At 43.4% G+C, this 19046-nt stretch overlaps 2 protein-coding genes across 5 annotated transcripts in view; one reads left to right on the forward strand and one right to left on the reverse strand.

The window, feature by feature from the left end:
* Positions 1–14263, reverse strand: part of LOC115115263 (ATP-dependent zinc metalloprotease YME1L1-like) — a 42247-nt gene extending 27984 nt beyond the window's left edge. For all 3 annotated transcript variants that reach the window (XM_029643759.2, XM_029643758.2, XM_029643760.2), the window contains exon 1: positions 14102–14263. In XM_029643759.2, coding sequence (XP_029499619.1) covers positions 14102–14134 — 33 coding nt within the window. In that variant the 5' untranslated portion in view covers positions 14135–14263. The remainder of the gene's footprint in view (positions 1–14101) is intronic.
* LOC115115264 (serine/arginine repetitive matrix protein 2-like) lies at positions 517–13201 on the forward strand. Of its 2 annotated transcripts, XM_065005945.1 has the most exons (4): positions 517–613; positions 789–861; positions 8477–9586; positions 10172–13201. In XM_065005945.1, the coding sequence occupies exons 3-4, from the start codon at positions 8512–8514 to the stop codon at positions 11494–11496; spliced, it is 2400 nt and encodes a 799-aa protein (XP_064862017.1). In that variant the 5' UTR covers positions 517–613; positions 789–861; positions 8477–8511; the 3' UTR covers positions 11497–13201. The 2 variants fall into 2 exon arrangements, with proteins under 2 accessions (XP_064862017.1, XP_029499623.2); XM_029643763.2 differs by having other exon boundaries at positions 8477–13201.
* Positions 14264–19046: the final 4783 nt, after the last annotated feature.

A 19046-nucleotide genomic window follows, 5' to 3' on the forward strand; every position in this document is an offset into this window, starting at 1 on the left:
TTGGAATGTATCCCGACTATACGTACATTAAAAAAAAATGTTTTTGAAAATGGTGCCTTCTGGTTTGCTTCATATAAGGAATTTGAAATTATGTATACTTTTACTTTTGATACTAAAGTATATTTAAAACCAACTCTTTTTAGACTTCTCAAGTAGTATTTTTATGGGTGAGTCATTTCCTATTAAGGTATCATTACTTTTACTCAAGTATGACAATTGGGTACTTTTACCATCAGTGATAATGATATATATATCTCATATAAAGTAATAATGGCTAGTATCCTATAGTAAATACTGTGAGCAGAACAAAATCACGCCAATCGTCATGAAACCCCACAGAAGAACAAAGTAGAAGAAAAATATACTGATAACGAAGCCATTTTATCTGTGGTAGATTCGGAAATGACAATATTTATTTTTACTTTTTTTTTTTAAGAGTATAATTTGCATTTAGTTCGATGAACCTGGGGTGGACCGGAAGCGGTTGCAAATTCAAATTCGGTTGTAAAGATTAAGCTTTTTTTTTTTTTGTCTCCTCAGACGTGGTGGCTAACAACAACGACAGAGAACCATTTATAGAGCTTCATGTGGTGAAACGAAGGATTTTCCCAAGGTAATGCATGAATGCCGTATATATATATATTTTTTTTAACTCAACTAACGTTAGCAAATCAAGGAGCTAAATAAAAGGTTACATTAAAAAAACAGTAATCAAGAAGCACCGGAAGCGGTTGCAAATTCAAATTCGGTTGTAAAGATTTTAAGCTTCTTTTTTTTTGTCTCCTCAGACGTGGTGGCTAACAACAACGACAGAGAACCATTTATAGAGCTTCATGTGGTGAAACGAAGGATTTTCCCAAGGTAATGCATGAATGCCGTATATATATATTTTTTTAAACTCAACTAACGTTAGCAAATCAAGGAGCTAAATAAAAGGTTACATAAAAAAACATAGTAATCAAGAAGCTAATGTAACTAGCAAACAAAGCTAACGCTAGCTAGCATAATTGATTATCCAACCTGGCTACAGCTAGCTTTACTACCATGCACTTGTGTGTAATCTACAATTCTGGCGGCACTGTTGAGGTTAAAAACGCTATACGATCTGGCTAGCCTGCTAACGTCGGTCACAAATGTTTCTCCTTGCAGCTGTAGTGTTGCTAGCTAACATTAGCTACTCGCTAACATCAGTAGCGTTAACGTTGGAGACACTTGCGTTTTTTTTTTGTGCAAACCGAGCTTGTGCATAATATATGCATTTTCTCATCATACTGCTTTGTTGCTTGTGTAATACCTGTGTTGTGGGGGTAGAATAACACAATGTGGACATTTATGCCATGCAAAATAATTTGATATCCTAAAAACGTTCAATGTCATAATTAACAATCAACATGGTGTAACGTCAGCTACCGTGCTAATGTTCAGAGTGCGAATTACATTGTGCAAATCGTGGTTTTATGGGCCTAATAAAGACGTCAATTACTTTATTATTTTTTAAATTTTGCATAAACAACAAGTCTTCTTAATGTTTGTCAAACAAAAAAACTGCGTGTTCGTACACTCAAATAACCCCAGCGTCAAATCAGTTTCATTGCATGTATATTCGCGCCATTTCATATGAATAGAAAGACATCTGTTTACGAAACACAAAGAAGTGTCCCTAATGACATTCTCGGCGATTGCCATTGATTATGCTCATATTGATTAGGTCTACAGCAATGGATGTGTTTTGCTTAAATTTTTTACTTGTTTTGTTACTTGTAAATTCGGGCGACCTGAAATGAGGCTGAAACTGTCCCGGGAAAACAGGATGGTCACCATAACACACACACGGTCAATTCATTAGACTAGATTATAATGTGTATTACCATGAACGTCAAAATATGCCTACTGGTGACGAAGTGGTTAAACGTTTAGTTTTTTTGGTGGGTAACAATTTCTAAACTTTAGCCCCGGGACTGCCGATCACGAATATTATTCCGCAGAGAAACACGAAGATTGAACTTCACTCAGAGCAGCGGTTGATCTCCAACGCATTCATAGTCGATTGCCAAACATTCCTGTAAAAAAAAAAAAAACGATAAAGCCTTGTTCCTATTTACTTATTTGATTAATCTCGGGCTGTTTTTGGTAGGTGCACCCGATTCAGCGAACTGTTGCCATTATGAAACATTTTATGTGTCTGGAAGTACAAACTCTGCCTTCCCGGTGGGCCCTAGGAATACTAATGCATTTTATTTTGTAAAGTGGTTTCTTGCATCTTAACATTTTCAGTCACCTCCTTGTCTGAAGGATTAATGTCAAGCCCTGCATGTTTTCTTTTAAGTTCAGTCTCATGTAATGTAGGCCTCATTGAACATCACACATTGGCTGCTACTGTAGGCTAAATGATGTTCTATGTTAAAATGTTATGGGATGCATTTTTCTCCATTGTTTTTGATGGTAGGCCTACATTATGATCAAATAGCCACAGTAGCCTACTTGGCCACTGTTAGTTGTAACTTAACGCGGGTACAACCTCAGTTGTTCACAGTAAAATGTGCAGAATTTTCAATGTTCAGGTTTGCTCTCAGCAGACCTGAAATTTGCTCAGTGCCTGAAAAAACGAGGGAACATTGATGGGTAAACTGAATACTGGTCGTGGAAAAAAGTAACGCTCCCTATTTTTCTGAAAAAGATGGGTAAATGGAGTTTACCCTCCTAGTCCTACACCACTGCCGGTGTAGCCTGCCCTCAGACTAGACAATTTTACACAAACAGGTAGTCTACATTCAATATAATAGGCATACAACAGTTGAATAAAAACACGTTTACACCCTAGTTGATAAGTTGTCCATAATTCATTCATTGAATGCTACCTTTCTTTCCTTACATTAATGAGTGTTGTCATTATTAAGCATTTAACAATTGAACTTAAACCCTGTACAAAATTCTGGATCTTGGAGATCTCGGGGAAAGTGCACTATACCTATGAAACATTTCATCGTGGGTGCACAAATCCAAAATAATGAAGGCCCATGTCATTGCAAAATTGAATGGTTCTAACGGAAAGAGTCAACTACTATAGGCCTACTGTCGTTAATATATACTTGTTGAATGGATTGGATGCGTGTTGGAGTCTAGTTGTCTAAATATCTACTTCAGAACATTATCTGTTGCGCACCTGAATAACAAAGCAATGAGTTCTCTAAAACAGCTGACTGACAAAAGCAAACGATGATGAATCAACGGATTAATCTAATGCATTGGAATAAACTTTTTTAAATTTTTTTTATCATTTACATTTTACATTTAAGTCATTTAGCAGACGCTCTTATCCAGAGCGACTTACAAATTGGTGCTTTCACCTTATGACATCCAGTGGAACAGCCACTTTACAATAGTGCATCTAAGTCTTTTAAGGGGGGTGAGAAGGATTACTTTATCCTAGGTATTCCTTAAAGAGGTGGGGTTTCAGGTGTCTCCGGAAGGTGGTGATTGACTCCGCTGTCCTGGCGTCGTGAGGGAGTTTGTTCCACCATTGGGGGGCCAGAGCAGCGAACAGTTTTGACTGGGCTGAGCGGGAACTGGACTTCCTCAGTGGTAGGGAGGCGAGCAGGCCAGAGGTGGATGAACGCAGTGCCCTTGTTTGGGTGTAGGGCCTGATCAGAGCCTGGAGGTACTGAGGTGCCGTTCCCCTCACAGCTCCGTAGGCAAGCACCATGGTCTTGTAGCGGATGCGAGCTTCAACTGGAAGCCAGTGGGGAGAGCGGAGGAGCGAGGTGACGTGAGAGAACTTGGGAAGGTTGAACACCAGACGGGCTGCGGCGTTCTGGATGAGTTGTAGGGGTTTAATGGCACAGGCAGGGAGCCCAGCCAACAGCGAGTTGCAGTAATCCAGACGGGAGATGACAAGTGCCTGGATTAGGACCTGCGCCGCTTCCTGTATGAGGCAGGGTCGTACTCTGCGGATGTTGTAGAGCATGAACCTACAGGAACGGGCCACCGCCTTGATGTTAGTTGAGAACGACAGGGTGTTGTCCAGGATCACGCCAAGGTTCTTAGCGCTCTGGGAGGAGGACACGATGGAGTTGTCAACCGTGATGGCGAGATCATGGAACGGGCAGTCCTTCCCCGGGAGGAAGAGCAGCTCCGTCTTGCCGAGGTTCAGCTTGAGGTGGTGATCCGTCATCCACACTGATATGTCTGCCAGACATGCAGAGATGCGATTCGCCACCTGGTCATCAGAGGGGGGAAAGGAGAATATTAATTGTGTGTCGTCTGCATAGCAATGATAGGAGAGACCATGTGAGGTTATGACAGAGCCAAGTGACTTGGTGTATAGCGAGAATAGGAGAGGGCCTAGAACAGAGCCCTGGGGGACACCAGTGGTGAGGAGACAGATTCTCGCCACGCCACCTGGTAGGAGCGACCTGTCAGGTAGGACGCAATCCAAGCATGGGCCGCGCCGGAGATGCCCAACTCGGAGAGGGTGGAGAGGAGGATCTGATGGTTCACAGTATCGAAGGCAGCCGATAGGTCTAGAAGGATGAGAGCAGAGGAGAGAGAGTTAGCTTTAGCAGTGCGGAGTGCCTCCGTGATACAGAGAAGAGCAGTCTCAGTTGAATGACTAGTCTTGAAACCTGACTGATTTGGATCAAGAAGGTCATTCTGAGAGAGAGGGGAGAAAGAGGTCAGAGCACAGGGTAGGGCAGTGTGAGCAGAACCAGCGGTGTCGTTTGACTTAGCAAACGAGGATCGGATGTCGTCAACCTTCTTTTCAAAATGGTTGACGAAGTCATCTGCAGAGAGGGGGGGGGAGGAGGATTCAGGAGGGAGGAGAAGGTGGCAAAGAGCTTCCTAGGGTTAGAGGCAGATGCTTGGAATTTAGAGTGGTAGAAAGTGGCTTTAGCAGCAGAGACAGAGGAGGAAAATGTAGAGAGGAGGGAGTGAAAGGATGCCAGGTCCGCAGGGAGGCGAGTTTTCCTCCATTTCCGCTCGGCTGCCCGGAGCCCTGTTCTGTGAGCTCGCAATGAGTCGTCGAGCCACGGAGCGGGAGGGGAGGACCGAGCCGGCCTGGAGGATAGGGGACATAGAGAGTCAAATGATGCAGAAAGGGAGGAGAGGAGGGTTGAGGAGAGAATCAGGAGATAGGTTGGAGAAGGTTTGAGCAGAGGGAAGAGATGATAGGATGGAAGAGGAGAGAGTAGCGGGGGAGAGAGAGCGAAGGTTGGGACGGCGCGATACCATCCGAGTAGGGGCAGTGTGGGAAGTGTTGGATGAGAGCGAGAGGGAAAAGGATACAAGGTAGTGGTCGGAGACTTGGAGGGAGTTGCAACGAGGTTAGTGGAAGAACAGCATCTAGTAAAGATGAGGTCGAGCGTATTGCCTGCCTTGTGAGTAGGGGGAAGGTGAGAGGGTGAGGTCAAAAGAGGAGAGGAGTGGAAAGAAGGAGGCAGAGAGGAATGAGTCAAAGGTAGACGTGGGGAGGTTAAAGTCGCCCAGAACTGTGAGAGGTGAGCCGTCCTCAGGAAAGGAGCTTATCAAGGCATCAAGCTCATTGATGAACTCTCAGAGGGAACCTGGAGGGCGATAAATGATAAGGATGTTAAGCTTGAAAGGGCTGGTAACTGTGACAGCATGGAATTTAAAGGAGGCGATAGACAGATGGGTAAGGGGAGAAAGAGAGAATGACCACTTGGGAGAGATGAGGATCCCGGTGCCACCACCCCGCTGACCAGAAGCTCTCGGGGTGTGCGAGAACACGTGGGCGGACGAAGAGAGAGCAGTAGGAGTAGCGGTGTTGTCTGTGGTGATCCATGTTTCCGTCAGTGCCAAGAAGTCGAGGGACTGGAGGGAGGCATAGGCTGAGATGAACTCTGCCTTGTTGGCCGCAGATCGGCAGTTCCAGAGGCTACCGGAGACCTGGAACTCCACGTGGGTCGTGCGCGCTGGGACCACCAGATTAGGGTGGCCGCGGCCACGCGGTGTGCAGCGTTTGTATGGTCTGTGCAGAGAGGAGAGAACAGGGATAGACAGACACATAGTTGACAGGCTAGAGAAGAGGCTACGCTAATGCAAAGGAGATTGGAATGACAAGTGGACTACACGTCTCGAATGTTCAGAAAGTTAAGCTTACGTAGCAAGAATCTAATTGAGTAAAATGATTAAAATGATACAGTACTGCTGAGGTAGGCTAGCTGGCAGTGGCTGTGTTGTTGACTTTGTAGGCTAGCTGGCAGTGGCTGCGTTGTTGACACTACACTAATCAAGTCGTTCCGTTGAGTGTAATAGTTTCTACTGTGCTGCTATTCGGGGCTAGCTGGCTAGCTAGCAGTGTTGATTACGTTACGTTGCGTTAAAAGAACGACAATAGCTGGCTAGCTAACCTAGGAAATCGCTCTAGACTACACAATTATCTTTGATACAAAGACGGCTATGTAGCTAGCTATGTAGCTAGCTACGATCAAACAAATCAAGCCGTTGTACTGTAATGAAATGAAATGAAAAATGTGATACTACCTGTGGAGCGAAGCGAAATGCGACCGGATTGTTGAGTGCAGAAGTTCTGTTCGGTAGACGTTGGCTAGCTGTTGGCTAGCTAGCAGAGTCTCCTATGTTAAGGACGACATAAAACTACACACTCTAAACTACACAATTATCTTGGGTACGAAGACAGCAAAGACAACTATGTAGCTAGCTAACACTACACTAATCAAGTCGTTCAGTTGAGTGTAATAGTTGTGCTGCTAATCGGTAGACGGTGGACTAGCTAACGGTGGACGTTAGCTAGCTGGCTAGCTGCAGGGCAGTGTAGACTGCGTTAGGACGACGAAATACGATAATTACGCAATTATCTTTGAAACAAAGACTGCTATGTAGCTAGCTATGTAGCTAGCTACGATCAAACAAATCACACCGTTGGGACTGTAATGAAATGAAATGAAAATGTGATACTACCTGTGGAGCGAAGCGGAATGCGACCGGAATGCGAAAGTTCTATTCAGTAGACGTTGGCTAGCTGTTGGCTAGCTAGGAGTGACTCCTACGTTAAGGACGACAAATAGCTGGCTAGCTAACCTCGGTAAATTAAGATAATCACTCTAAGACTACACACTCTAAACTACACAATTATCTTGGATACGAAGACAGCAAAGACAACTATGTAGCTAGCTAACACTACACTAATCAAGTCGTTCAGTTGAGTGTGATAGTTACTACAGTGCTACGGTAGACGGTGAACGTTAGCTAGCTGGCTAGCTGCTGGGCAGATAGGAGGACGACGGAATACGATAATTACGCAATTATCTTTGATACAAAGACGGCTATGTAGCTAGCTAAGAAGAAATTGCTAAGATTAGACAAATCAAACCGTTGTACTATAATGAAATGTAATGAAAAGTTATACAACCTGCAGACCGAAGCCTGGGAATTCCTATTTTCTATGTAGAAGAACCCCTTGCCTTCGAACTACTCTTGTGTAGTTTCTGGGCGTCATAGATCAAAACATGTTACATGTGCATGTCCAGCTTTTAATAGTTTTAGCTCAAACCATTCGGACTACAGATGTTTGTTTTTTTAAGCCCCGGGCCCTTTCATGATCCATCCACCCTTGTCTCACAAACGCAGCTCTAGCTCGGCTCCCATTAATGGCAAACAAATGGCAAATTAGGAAGTACAAAGGAAAATCTATGCATTTTTAAAAAGGAGCTCAGCACCAAGTGGACAGTGCCGCTTCCTAGCCAGCGATAGAATTCTACAGTACCATTCATGGACAGGAAGTGTGCAGCCACGTGGATATAAATGGTTTAAACCACGTTTTTCTCCATATTTACAACTAAAATATTTACCACTGCATTTTAAACAAATAGAATGGTTCAAATTAGCATTATTTAGAGCCCCCTCAAGTTTGACTTTTGTTGCATTCAGGGGAGCTGAGCCCACCCTAAACGTTACACCTTACATGTTCTGTTTAGAGGCGAATTAGCTCTGGCAGCCAAAACAACCAAATACTCCCATCTAAACGTGAATCGATTCTCAATTGCTGTACGGTTCTAGAAACAAAGCCCTCTACTTTCATACCACAAAATAACAAGCAAATGCTAAATATACAGTTACTGTACACTGTTAACACAGTTGCAGCCAATGGCATCGTGCTTCCATTTAAACACAGGTGTTCGGAGAAGCAGATAGCCAATTAGCACATGTCTGCCTGTTTTCCGCAAACAAGCTCTGTAACATGGAAATATGACCGTGTGGGAACCCTAACCCTATAAAAAGTGTAGTTATTTAATCTAACTATGGTTAGGTCAGCCTTTACCACAAACCGTATCGGTCGACCAGCTTAATGATATCCGATTTCAAATCACTGACCTTATTGCTGTCCTAATAGAATTGTATGGAATCAGAAGAAAAAAATCTTTGGGTAGATTTGTCTTTCATTTCAGGGCAATTTACATGTTTTTTTTATAAGTAACCATGTCAATGTCTTTTACAGTGGGTTGCACCTGAAGATCACAGGTCCATCGGAGAATGGCACTGAACCAGGATGAAATAATAGAAGGAATGGAGATTAAAATGGAAGTGGAAGAAGTGGCAACCAATTCTGAAGTGCAGGTAGATGTTGCTGGCAGTGAAGAGTCAGATAAAGCCTTGTCCAATAGTAACCTCGCAACACCTAAAAGGGGGCGGGGTAGGCCACCCAAATATGGATCAGTCTCCAAGTCCGATAAAGCCTTGTCCAATAGTAACCTCGCAACATCTAAAAGGGGGCGGGGTAGGCCACCCAAATATGGATCAGTCTCCAAGTCAGATAAAGCCTTGTCCAATAGTAACCTCGCAACACCTAAAAGGGGGCGGGGTAGGCCACCCAAATATGGATCAGTCTCCAAGTCAGATAATGCCTTGTCTAATTGTAACCCCTCAACACCTAAGAGAGGTAGACCTAAAGGATCAGTGTTTATGAAAACCAAGATGCTGAAGGTGATCGGCCTCGCGGCGGCTTGCCTACCCCGAACACCAGATGACCCCTCCCCAAAGAAGCGTGGCCGACCCCAAAAAAAGAAGCGTGGCCCGCCCAGTAAAGTTGAATCGACAAGGAAGAGCCTAACACCCAAGGGGGAAGAGGATGGAAAACTGGAAAGCCAAGCAAGGCGGTCCCCCGGAAGGCCGCGTATCTATCCACTCATTGATTCTCCAGTCACTGAGCCCAGGGGAAGAGGTCGCCCACGCAAGACGGAGGATGCCACCAAGTCCCCCATCTATGATGGTCCCCCACGGAAAAGGGGCCGTCCCCCTGGTGCAGCAAACAAAGTTAAGGGGGCAGAGCAGGATAAGGACAACGGTGAACCTCCAGTCAAACGCTCCTTCCACGCCAAAGAAAAAAGCAAGGAAGCAGGATTTCCACCAGTCGAAGAATGTGATCAGGAAGATGAAACGGGGAGGGTGGATCAAGAAAGTGAAAAGTGGAAGGTGGAATATAGAGAAGACCCCAAGAAGCCAGTTACCCCCAGTGACCCCACTAGCTTTCTCTGGGCAAGTCACATAACACCTAACAGAGGTAGGCCGAAAGGATCGGTCTCCAAGTTACTGGGTAGCCCCATAACACCTAAGAGAGGTAGACCTAAAGGATTAGTGTTTACACAACCCAAGATACTGAAGGCGACGGGCGAGCCGCCGCGAGGCCAACCTCGAGAAGTGGTTGACCTCTCCCTTGATAAGCATGGCCGGCCCAGTATAGTTCAATTGAAAAGGGGAAGGCCAAAGAAAAGGGGAAGGCCAAAGAAGATACTAACACCCGATGAGGAAGAAGAGCTAAAGAAACTGGAAAGCCAACCAAGAAGACCATGCGGAAGGCCACGTATCTATCCCTGCGATGATTCTCCAGTCACTGAGCCCAGGGGAAGAGGTCCCCCACGGAAAAGGGGCCGTCCCCCTGGTGCAGCAAACAAAGTTAAGAGGGGGGCAGAGCAGAATAAGAACAACAGTGAACCTCCAGTCAAACGCTCCTTCCACGCCAAAGAAAAAAGCGAGGAAGCAGGATTTCCACCAGTGGAAGAAAGTGATCAGGAAGATGAAACCGGGAGGGTGGATCAAGAAAGTGAAAAGTGGAAGGTGGAATATAGAGAAGACCCCAAGAATCCAGTTACCCCCAGTGATCCCACTAGCTTTCTCTGGGCAAGTCACATAACACCTAACAGAGGTAGGCCGAAAGGATCGGTCTCCAAGTTACTGGGTAGCCCCATAACACCTAACAGAGGTAGGCCAAAAGGATCGGTCTCCAAGTTACTGGGTAGCCCCATAACACCTAACAGAGGTAGGCCAAAAGGATCAGTCTCCAAGTTACTGGGTAGCCCCATAACACCTAACAGAGGTAGGCCAAAAGGATCAGTCTCCAAGTTACTGGGTAGCCCCATAACACCTAACAGAGGTAGGCCAAAAGGATCGGTCTCCAAGTTACTGGGTAGCCCCATAACACCTAACAGAGGTAGGCCTAAAGGATCAGTCTCCAAGTTACTGGGTAGCCCCATAACACCTAACAGAGGTAGGCCAAAAGGATCGGTCTCCAAGTTACTGGGTAGCCCCATAACACCTAACAGAGGTAGGCCTAAAGGATCAGTCTCCAAGTTACTGGGTAGCCCCATAACACCTAACAGAGGTAGGCCAAAAGGATCAGTCTCCAAGTTACTGGGTAGCCCCATAACACCTAACAGAGGTAGGCCTAAAGGATCAGTCTCCAAGTTACTGGGTAGCCCCATAACACCCAATAGAGGTAGGCCGAAAGGATCAGTCTCCAAGTTACTGGGTAGCCCCATAACACCTAACAGAGGTAGGCCAAAAGGATCCGTCTCCAAGTTATTGGGTAGCCCCATAACACCTAACAGAGGTAGGCCGAAAGGATCGGTCTCCAAGTTACTGGGTAGCCCCATAACACCTAACAGAGGTAGGCCGAAAGGATCAGTATTTACACAACCCAAGATACTTAAGTTGATCGGCCTCGCGGCAGCTTGCCTACCCCGAAAACCAGATGACCCCTCCCCAAAGAAGCGTGGCCCGCCCAGTAAAGTTGAATCGACAAGGAAGAGCCTAACACCCAAGGGGGAAGAGGATAGAAAACTGGAAAGCCAAGCAAGGCGCCCCCCCGGAAGGCCGCATATCTATCCACGCATTGATTCTCCAGTCACTGAGCCCAGGGGAAGAGGTCGCCCACGCAAGACGGAGGATGCCACCAAGTCCCCCATCTATGATGGTCCCCCACGGAAAAGGGGCCGTCCCCCTGGTGCAGCAAACAAAGTTAAGGGGGCAGAGCAGGATAAGGACAACGGTGAACCTCCAGTCAAATGCAACTTTCACTCCAAAGACAAAACAGACGAAGCAGGATTTCCACCAGTAGAAGAAAGTGATCAGGAAGATGAAACGGGGAGGGTGGATGAAGAAAGTGAAACGGGGAAGAATATAGAGAAGTCACCACGAAGCCAGTTACCCCCAGTGACTGTAATAGCTTTATCGGTGCCATAAGCAGGATAATGTTTGGCGACAGCTCAGCCAGCGACGGTACCCCTTTATCTAGTTTGTAAAAATGTGTGTGCCAGTATAGCCTGATTTTTGATAGAAAACTACATGATCAGATGAGGGTGGCCTGTTAGGGTGATCACTGTCATGAACATACACAGAAAAAAAGAAAAAAACGCAGCTTGTAAAGTGTTGCTCCCATGTTTCATGAGCTGAAATAAAAGATCCCAGACATTTTAAATACGCACAAAAAGCAACTCAAATTGTGCAAAATGTGTGTTTTACATTCCTGATAGTGAGCATTTCTCCTTTGCTAAGATAAATCCATCCACCAGACAGGTGTGCCATATCAAGAAGCTGATTAAACAGCATGATCATTACACAGCACAACCTTGTGCTGGGGACATAAACGGCCACTAAAATGTGCGGTTGTCGTCACACAAGTTGAGTGTGCAATGTTGACTGCAGCAATGTTCACCAGAGCTATTGCCACAATTTCATTTTATCGATGGAAATTTGAACGCACAGAGATAGTGTGACAACATCCTGAGGCCCATTGTTATGCCATGTATCTGCCGCCATCACCTCATGTTTCGGCATGAAAATGCACAGCCCCAAGTCACAAAGAAATGTACACAATTCCTGGAAGCTGTAAATGTACCAGTTATTCCATGGCCGGCATACTCACCAGACATGTCACCCATTGAGCACGTTTGGGATCCTCTGGATCAACAGCATGTTCCAGGTCCCGCCAATATCCAGCAACTTCACACAGCCATTTAAGAGGAGTGGGACAACATTCCACAGGCCACAATCAACAGCCTGATCAACTATACGAAGGAGATGTCACGCTGCATGAGGCAAATACTGACTGGTTATGAGCCACACCCCCTGCTTGTTTTAAAGGTATCTGTGACCAAAAGATGCTTATCTATTCCTAGTCATGTGAAATCCATAGATAAAAAAGGTCTAATTCATTTATTTCAATTGACTAATTTCCTTATATGAACTGCACTTCATGTTGAATTTTTATTTTTGTTCAGTGTAGATATTGCATTCACCTTTTTATGGGGTTAAAATGGTTGTCATTTGGACTGTGCAACTTTCAATTCAACATCCCTAAAAATGTATCCCTTAAGACATACAGATATTCACTTCTGTGAGGGTTTTGTTCACTAATATTATCCTTGTAGTTTTCTTAACATTACTCAGATCTTTAGGATTTAGACTTCTGTACTTTGTCGGATGTCATAAGGTGAATGCACCAATTTGTAAGTCGCTCTGGATAAGAGCGTCCGCTGAATGACTTAAATGTAATGTAAATGTCAGTCCTGATAACTACTTTTTGATTGTACCTGGGCCCGGTTTCCCAAAAGCATCTTAAGGCTAAGTTCGTAGTTAGAGCCATAGGATCCTATGGTTCTCATGAACGTAGCCTTAAAATGCTTTTGGAAAACTGGGCCCAGAGGAGTAACATTTCAAACGGGGACAGCTTGTGTGAGATTTTTCTAGGTTAGTCTCAATTGAGTCTTCACATTTTAGTCAACATTTTCTATAATCATGTTATCGTCTGCCGGTGACATTTTAATGTCTGAGGGGTAGTATGAATGAGTTGTTTTCAGTGACTAAATTGTGTAAGTTTACTGCAGTAAAATGTCAGACGTATTACATTTGGTTTTTTAAATCTCAATAAAAAGCAAAAAAAAGTCAATTATTCTGTTCTTATTCAGTACATGGCTTTCGAGTGTATCGAACATGTTTGAAAGTCAGATTGTGGTCAGTTGGCTAATATCAGCTCATCCAGCCGCCCCTGGAGCTTTATATGAGTAAAATACTTTGCTCAAGGGCACACCGGCAGGAGACGGTACCTGGGATTTGACACCAGCAGCCCTCTAGGTGACAGTGTCTACTCATGAGCATCAGAACAGACTACACAGGTGCCTCCAAACCAACAACTGTCTAGCTACATTATTTCACAAATCAGTCATCAAGTTCAGCCAGCTAGCTATTATAGCTTCCTACAGCACTGCTCTACTAAAATAAAGGCTCTTGGGATACTATTCTACAGACCCCTGACTGCCTCTCCATCATGATCCATGTCGGGTCCAGACCTCGCTGCAATGTAGCAAGCTGTCCACCTGCCATTCCGTAATAGTAGCATAAACTAGCTAATTTACATTTCAGGAGTTTCTTCTCAGTTGTGAAGTAAGGTTGGCTTGACGTAACGTTAATAGCTAATTTAGCTGTGAGATTGAGCTAGATTGCTGCAACTACCCCAAGGAGACCACAAACAAACCCTGGGTCAAGTTAACTCATCTAGCTAAACAATGACCTTTTACAGATGAAAAGTATATTTTAAAACCTTTTGAAAATGTACAAGATATCCCTGAAAACTTCACAATAACTATATATATATATATATATATATATATTTGTGGGGGGGGGTCATTAGCATTACTCAATGTTATATAGACATCACTACTTGCGAAGAAATGATTGACAGCTAGCTAAGGTTAATTTAGTATTTAACTATGACTTAACTAGTTACTGTAACGTTAACTGGCCAACAACACTTCGCTACTGCTAACTAGCTACTTATTTTGTTGTTTACCTGTGGTTGGACGGATGTTGACAATGAAAACATTCCCAATGTCCCTCTCTAGACAGGCCAACAATGTGTTTAGAGGATCCTTTCCGATATGCCCTTTGATTCTCGTTCCTTCTATCCGGTCCAGCCGTCCACTCAGTTTGTTCGCGAAATGAAAGCGGCTAATTATACAGGTCAACCGGATATGTTACATTAACAACCGGGGTAAATGCTTAGCTGTAAGAATGAATGCAATGATTCCGTGAGATAAAACATATTTTGAAGTTATATAGCTAGCCTGAATCAATGGATCATTTATATTGTTATTTAGGCCGATGTATGCCACATCAAAAAAAAAGAAGGCAAGATTGCATATCAATGACACACCAATCCAAATTATATAGTTGCCGAAATACAAATAAAGCTTATCACAACATTTGTGGAAAATATAAATCTCCCTAAATATGACTAAATATTAATAATAATATTTGACCAGTCCATATAAAACGTTTGGTCCCCACAGGCTCTTGCAAAAAGCACATTTCATTTGGCAACAATACACAGAGTAATGTTGATCAATCTTACACAAGAAATAAGGAACATATTATTTTCCTTAAAAAAATTCCTCAAACTTTATTCATGCTCCTAATAGATTTGTATCAACATGCTATTGATTTATTTTGGTGCGGCAGGTAGCCTAGAGGTTCGAGTGATGGACTAGTAACGAAAAGTCGCAAGATTGAATCCCCGAGCTGTCGTTCTGCCCTTCAACAAGGCATTTAACCCACTGTTCCTAGGCCGTCATTGTAAATAAGAATTTGTTCTTAACTGACTTGCCTGGTTTAGTAAAGGTAAAAAAAAGATCTCGTCCTTAGTGAATGGGAATGATAGTGCGACATTAGATTCAAGAGGCACTATCTGTAAATTCATATCCCTGCTAACAATCGGAAATAAAATACGGTAGACCTCAAATTGATCTTATGCCAATTACTGAACTTGTTCCTATTTTTCGGTTTTAATGAGCAGATATAATCGTAGAGACCCTCCTGTCGCTAGTTATGGATAATGCTTTAGTAACATAAGCAACCATAAGGTTGGCTATATAGCAGGGGCAGACTGGGACATAACCCCCCCCCTCCCCCCCACACACAAGACTGTAATACTACTGACACAACATAGGCAACTATAGTACAGCGTTTCTCATCTTTTACTGTACCAGGGACGGTGACAGTGTCTGTCTGTCTGTCTGTCTCTTATTAAATACTATTAAATACAGTGCCTTTGGACAGTATTCAGACCCCTTGACTTTTTCCACATTTGGTTAAGTTAGCCTTATTCTTAAATTGACTAAATAAATAAACAAAATCCTCATCAATCTACACACAATACCCCTTAATGACGAAGCAAAAACAGGTTTTTAGAAATGTTTGCAAATGTATAAAAAACAAAAACAGAAATGTCTTATTTACATAAGTATTCAGCCCCTTTGCTATGTGACTTGAAATTGAGCTCAAGTGCATCCTGTTTCCATTGATCATCCTTGAGATGTTTCCACAACTTGATTGGAGTCCACCTGTGGTAAATTCAATTGATTGGACATGATTTGGAAAGGCACCCGCCTGTCTAAGGTCCCACAGTTGACAGTGCATGTCAGAGAAAAAGCCAAGACATGAGGTTAAAGGAACTGTCCTTAGAGCGCCGAGACAGGATTGTGTTGAGGCACAGATCTGGGGGAAGGGTACCTCAACATTTCTGCGGCATTGAAGGTCCCCAAGAACACAGTGGCCTCCATCATTCTTAAATGGAAGATGTTTGGAATCACCAAGACTCTTCCGAAAGCTGGTTGCCCAGCCAAACTGAACAATCGGGGGAGAGAGGTGTCAGAGAGGTGACTAAGAACCTGATGGTCACTCTGATAGAGCTCTAGAGTTCCTCTGTGGAGATGGGAGAACCTTCCAGAAGGACAACCATCTCTGCAGCACTCCACCAATCAGGCCTTTATGGTAAGGTGGCCAGACAGAAATGACCCCTCAGTAAAAGGCACATGACAGCCCGCTTGGCATTTGCCAAAAGGCACCTAAATACTCTCAGACCATGAGAAACAAGAATCTCTGGTCTGATGAAACCATGTTTGAACTCTTTGGCGTGAATGCCATGCTGAGCGCTCTGGAGGAAACCTACGGTGAAGCTCCAGAGCGCTCGGGACCTCAGACTGGGGCAAAGGTTTACCTTCCAAAAGGACAACAACCCTAAGCACACAGCCAAGACAACGCAGGAGTGGCTTCGGGACAAGTCTTTGAATGTCCTTGATTGGCCCAGCCAGAGCCCGGACTTCAACCATATTGAACATCTCTGGAGAGACCTGAAAATAGCTGTGCAGCAACACTCCTCATCCAACCTGACAGAGCTTGAGATGATCTGCAGAGAATAATGGGAGTAACTCCCCAAATACAGGTGTGCCAAGCTTGTAGCATCATACCCAAGAAGACTCGAAGCTGTAATAACTGCCAAAGGTACTTCAACAAAGTACTGAGTAAAGGGTCTGAATACTTATGTAAATGTGATTTTATATATATATATATATATATATATATATACACACTACTATTCAAACGTTTGGGGTCACTTAGAAATGTCCCTTGTTTTTGAAAGAAAAGCAACAAAAAAAATTGTCCATTAAAATAACGTCAAATTGATCAGAAATACAGTGTAGACCTTGTTAATGTTGTAAGTGACTGTTGTAGCTGGAAACAGCAGATTTTTTATGGAATAACTACATAGGCGCACAGAGGTCTATTATCATCAACCATCACTCCAGTGTTCCAATGGCATGTTGTGTTAGCTAATACAAGTTTATCATTTTAAAAGGCTAATTGTTAATTAGAAAATCCTTTTGCAATTATGTTAGCACAGCTGAAAACTATTGTTCTGATTAAACAAGCAATAAAACGGGCCTTCTTTAGACTAGTTGAGTATCTGGAGCATCAGCATTTGTGGATTCGATTACAGGCTCAAAATTGCCAGAAACAAAGTACTTTCTTCTGAAACTTAAACTTATACTTTTTCTGAGAAATGAAGGCTATTCTATGTGAGAAATGGACAAGAAACTGAAGATCTTGTACAACACTGTATACTACTCCCTTCACAGAACAGTGCAAACTGGCTTGAACCAGAATATAAAGAGGAATGGGAGGCCCCGGTACACACTGCGCAAGAGGACAAGTACATTAGAGTGTCTAGTTTGAGGAACAGACACCTCACAAGTCCTCAACTGGCAGCTTCATTAAATAGTACCCGCAAAACACCAGTCTCAACGTCAACAGTAAAGAGGCGACTCTGGGATGCTCTGTCCAGTGTCTGTGTTATTTTGCCCATCTTAATATTTTCTTTTTATTGGCCAGTCTGAGATATGGCTTTTTCTGTGCCTAAAGACGTGGATGTCGATTAAGGCAGCCCCCCGCACCTCTCTGATTCAGAGGGGTTGGGTTAAATGCGGAAGACACATTTCAGTTGGAGGCATTCAGTTGTTCAACTGACTAGGTACCCCCATCTCCCCTGCTGTATTTCAAGGATAATTGCATGTCACATGATCAAGCAAGAAAATGCATCAATTCTATGAATCAGTATCTAGTACAATATAATGCATGATCTAGATTATATACAAAATGCACTAATGCAGACAGAAAAATATCATCAATTATTGCGTTTACATATTCCATGTGAACATTTCTTCAGTATAAAAAACTACGGGATTGTAATAGAGAAGTGAGATATTGAGACCACTAGATGGGGGTATCGAACACCAATAAGATGCAATATACAAGTTACAGAAAACATTTCAATAGCAATTATTCATTCATTCCTGATGGGCGGAGAGTTTTTAAATATAACATCCACCTGCATTCTGTCTGGAGAAGAATAAATTCAAGATTACCACCCCTACGCGAACGTTGTATTGTATAGCGGTTTTGTAGTAGCCAGGTTTCCATCCAATTGGCGACTGAGTTTCATGCGAATATGATCAAATATGCACATTTTCCCAGCAGTCGGTTACATGCACATAATAATGCGATTATTGTGTATAGACAGATTTATATAATAGTTCGATTAAAACGTTTACATGATTTGCAAGAAGAACGATCCTCTTACACTTCCATGGGACACATCTGAAATCGGGTTACCTGATTGGCACTGATAAATGCAGAAAATCGCCGATCAAAATAAACGTTCAAGGAATGAACATGTTATTTTTGGGAAGCATATTTGATTCTGATTTCGGATTTATAACGTTTGTATTTGAAAACGACTTCTACTACGCTTACATTCAGTAATTCCGAGGTAAGGAGAGGCTCGCTCGGCTGCTGGGACACGCGCAGATCAGATACACCGCTGTAACACCGGTCAAGGCGTTTACTTGTCCTAATAATTCGAAAGATTGCTCAGAAAACCCGGTGTTTTAATCGGCGTACGTTTACTTCGATTTTGACTTTACGCCGGTAAAAATAAACAGTGTAAGGTGTTTACAAGACTATTGCATAATCTGCCTACTACCATAAACAGTTTAATATCGAATTATTAGTGTCCATGTAAAGGTAGTGGTGTGTTTCCACCAAATGTACTTGTTGTGGATAAAAATAAGTACATAATTACGCGGTGCACACAAAATGGAGAAAAATGTAATATTCAATCTGTTTCCATCTCATGTTCAACTGCACCGATGGTTTTGTCACAAACTCTTGCATTAAATAGCAAATGTGCCTCATCTGGATTTGGCACGTGCACTCTAGCCAACGGCTCGCAGATACCGTGTGGGTAGACTCTGCAGGTAGGATAGTCTACCATGATTAGATTATCATGGATAAGAGCGAGAATATTTGTATTTGTCAAACGACAGTCAAGCATCGATCATCATGTCACCAGATGACCCTCGACATTTATTGGCTAGGAGCATCAAACTCATTCCGTGGGA

This window comes from Oncorhynchus nerka, linkage group LG20, assembly GCF_034236695.1.
Source record: "Oncorhynchus nerka isolate Pitt River linkage group LG20, Oner_Uvic_2.0, whole genome shotgun sequence".
Taxonomy (NCBI): domain Eukaryota; kingdom Metazoa; phylum Chordata; class Actinopteri; order Salmoniformes; family Salmonidae; genus Oncorhynchus; species Oncorhynchus nerka.